This window comes from Morone saxatilis, unplaced genomic scaffold (genome assembly GCF_004916995.1).
Source record: "Morone saxatilis isolate NCDOM2014 unplaced genomic scaffold, NCSU_SB_2.0 Contig0, whole genome shotgun sequence".
NCBI lineage: Eukaryota > Metazoa > Chordata > Actinopteri > Moronidae > Morone > Morone saxatilis.
This window is the reverse complement of record NW_023339650.1, coordinates 6,605,248-6,608,363: the sequence shown is the minus strand read 5'-3', so window position 1 is coordinate 6,608,363 and position 3,116 is coordinate 6,605,248. Positions and strand designations below refer to the sequence as shown.

The 3,116-nt window shown below is 40.0% G+C and overlaps 1 protein-coding gene across 1 annotated transcript in view; it reads right to left on the bottom strand.

Annotated features, from left to right (window-relative positions):
* Positions 1-3,116, bottom strand: part of nsmaf (neutral sphingomyelinase (N-SMase) activation associated factor) — a 14,637-nt gene that overhangs the window by 10,652 nt on the left and 869 nt on the right. The window contains exons 2-4 of the mRNA XM_035654505.1: positions 1,426-1,512; positions 432-510; positions 172-233 (exon numbers count right to left, since the gene is read on the bottom strand). Coding sequence (XP_035510398.1) covers positions 172-233; positions 432-510; positions 1,426-1,512 — 228 coding nt within the window. The remainder of the gene's footprint in view (positions 1-171; positions 234-431; positions 511-1,425; positions 1,513-3,116) is intronic.

The window sequence follows — 3,116 nt, the reverse complement described above, 5'->3', positions numbered from 1 at the left end:
AAAAAGTAAAGATCAGCTCAGATACAGTACGCTCAATAATCTGTGGATGTTGCTTTATGAGTGTAGTCAACATTTGTATGTCACTCTGAAGTCATTGAACCAGTTTGACAGCCTAAATAAACACGAGTGTGTGAACTGAACATGCAATGCTGGGGATGAAGGCATGCTCACTCATTGAAAGGGTTGTTCTCTTTCTCCACTGACTCAATCTTCTTACAGTCTCGAAGAGGAATCTGCAGGAACAGCAACACATGATGATGTGATTAACAAAGATCCAGTGTAAAACAGACCAACAACGTACAATACAACATCCATGGTTTTCATACCAACATTTCCCATGTCTGCCAACGTCATTTATTTTTATACCTCATTTCCGGTTTGGTTAAAAAAAAAAAATCTGAAAGCAAAATTAAAATACACAAAAAACAAACCTTTATAATTGGCTCTGTGAGATCATCTGGATCGAATATGACAGATCTGGAACAGACCTTGAACGAGCCTCGGATTTTTCTGGAAGGAAAAAACAGCTAACGTTAGCTTGTTAGCACTGTCAACTACTATAACGAGTCCCTTTAATTCAATGTAACCACACTGATACTATTAATAATACAAATATAACCTGATACAGGAATATTTTGTGCAACAAGGAAACAAAAAAACTGGTAAAGAAATGCTAATTATATGCTAGCACTTTTCTTCTCTCTTCTTTCTTTCTATAAGTCAGAATGAATTCAAACAGTTTACAGAACCAGAATTTACCAATAAATGTGGAAGAATTCATTGTTTTGTGCTGTAAAGCAATCCTACACTTTTCTAAACTAATCTGACATTGTAGCAAACAGTGTAACATACAGTGTGCTGACTGGAACAGGCGGGCAGAGTTAGACTAATGATACGAGCTGATGAGCTGAAGAGGAAAACTGATCGTAACTGTAAAGTTCATTTCGTGTTAGTCTGAAACACAACTCGAACTAGTTAACATAAATCTTTCCCTTCCCCTTACTGGATGCATGTTCCTCCCTCTTTCATATGAAGGTAAAACTAAATCGTCTGAATAATCTTCTCGGAGGCGTGTGACCCTTTTTCGTTTGCTCACGCCTCATCAACAGGATAAGATGATGTTTGAACAGCTGCTTCTTACAGGTGAGAACACAAGCTTTAAAGCTTTTGACCAAATATCAGGTACACCTGACAATAAAGTGCTGCGGGCATATCTCAGAGTTTACAAATCATTTAGGGGTTTTTTTACGCTCCACTGGGCTTTGGTTGAGGTCACAACATGGTGATCAGGATTACTGCATATGAAGATGAATGAAGGTTGAAATAAAAAAGAAACTGAAGGCGAAACCACATCCACAGTGTGAAAGCAGTCTCTGATGTTACAGTGATTGATGTCACTAGGTGTAGGTGAACTATCTACTTTACCTCTCCTTTCTTGAACTGGTTGTCACGTGGTACGCAGTGTGCTGCTCAAAATAATATTCCTCCAAATCCAGCAGCAAGAGAGAAAATCTGAGGGAACACAACAACAACAACAACAACGACGAGTGTGAGATGACATGAAACAACTGCAGACTCGTGGCTGCAGTGTGCTGAACGCTGTCGAACAGCAGGGTCAACCCACCACTGAAATAACATGCTGTCACTCCTACACTGACTGACAGTTGACCCGCCCCGCCTGCAGATAAAAACAGCTCATTGTGAGGTAACAAAAACACAAGGAAAACAAATAATCTATTCCATTTCTGCCACTAGATCCTCCTAAATGTCACCCACTGCAACATTAAAGAGTCTATGACACTTATTATCACAAAGGGTAAGGGGTTCCCCAACCTGGCTCTCCATCTGGCCATCTAATCGTCCCCCCTCCCTGTCAGTATCAAAGAGTCAACCAATGATAAAGCAATGTATACATGGAATCCATTATTATTACTATTTGTATTATTATTATGTATGTGGCTCCCCCCAAAAAGGACTGTGCCTTCAAATACATGTTCAATGTTGAAAGTCAAAGTTAAGAGTCCTTTCAGGATCGGTTAGACAGCAATATGCTTTAAAAGCCACATTACTGTTTAATAGTAATGTGGCTTTAAGTGTGTGATTCCCTCACTTCCTTCCTTTACAGAAGTGCAAACTCCTGTGCAAGCAGCTTAAAGCTTCTTAAGAACAGTATTATAAGCACATTGTGACGTGTCAGCACTTAACATTAAATATGTTAAATACCCGACATATTTAGAAGATAACTACTGTTATTTTATTGATTTTGAGAAACCCCTTCAAATTATGTTTTAATATGTTTTAATATAACTGCATTGAAATAAATCTAAATAAAGTCAAACTGCTGCCATTCTTACTCGCACTTATCCTATTGATCTGATTGGGAATTGGCCATGATCTAACCATTGATCCACATTAAAGAGGAAGTTCCAGTATGTGTCAACCCTCTCGCCCCCTCTGTTGCACAGATGTGACAGCTGACACTCGTGTTTACTCACGTGTAAACTAACTGGCGTGTGCAGAGGCAGAGGCAGATGTTTTGGCTGGCCAGTTACCCATGAAGTCAGCTACAGTGGCTGATTCAGGGGGCTAACTCCACCTTTGTATGGACATGTTTTTGCCTTTTACCTGAAAAGTCCTAAAACGATACGTCTCCTCCAGGTGCCGATATTTTTCATTTCAAAAAGTTAACCTGAAACCCCTTTTTGAATGAGGGGGGGGGGGGGGGGGTCTTTACACACTGCTCCTGCTGGTATATGTAGTTCTGCCAGAGCTGTGTTTGTCAAATCTCTACGGCGAAAGGTGCCGGGTGCAAAGTAAGCATGCATCAGTCAGAATTATGAGGCTTTTCCTTTAAATACAGTTCCTACAGTGTTTAGTGCCACAGCAATCCCTCGCTTCATGTTACATAAAAATGACCCTAATAAGTTCCACACACTGAAGTAAGCAGATTTTACAGATTTTAAATTGGGGGGGGGNNGGGTTTCCATGTTCACCACTGGGGCAAAAAATGTAATCAATCTATACATTTGAATTATTCTGAAACACAACCCTTTACACTGCCCACTGTACTGCAAACAGCTCAGCTAATGCTCCAACACTTTATCCCCCATTCCTCT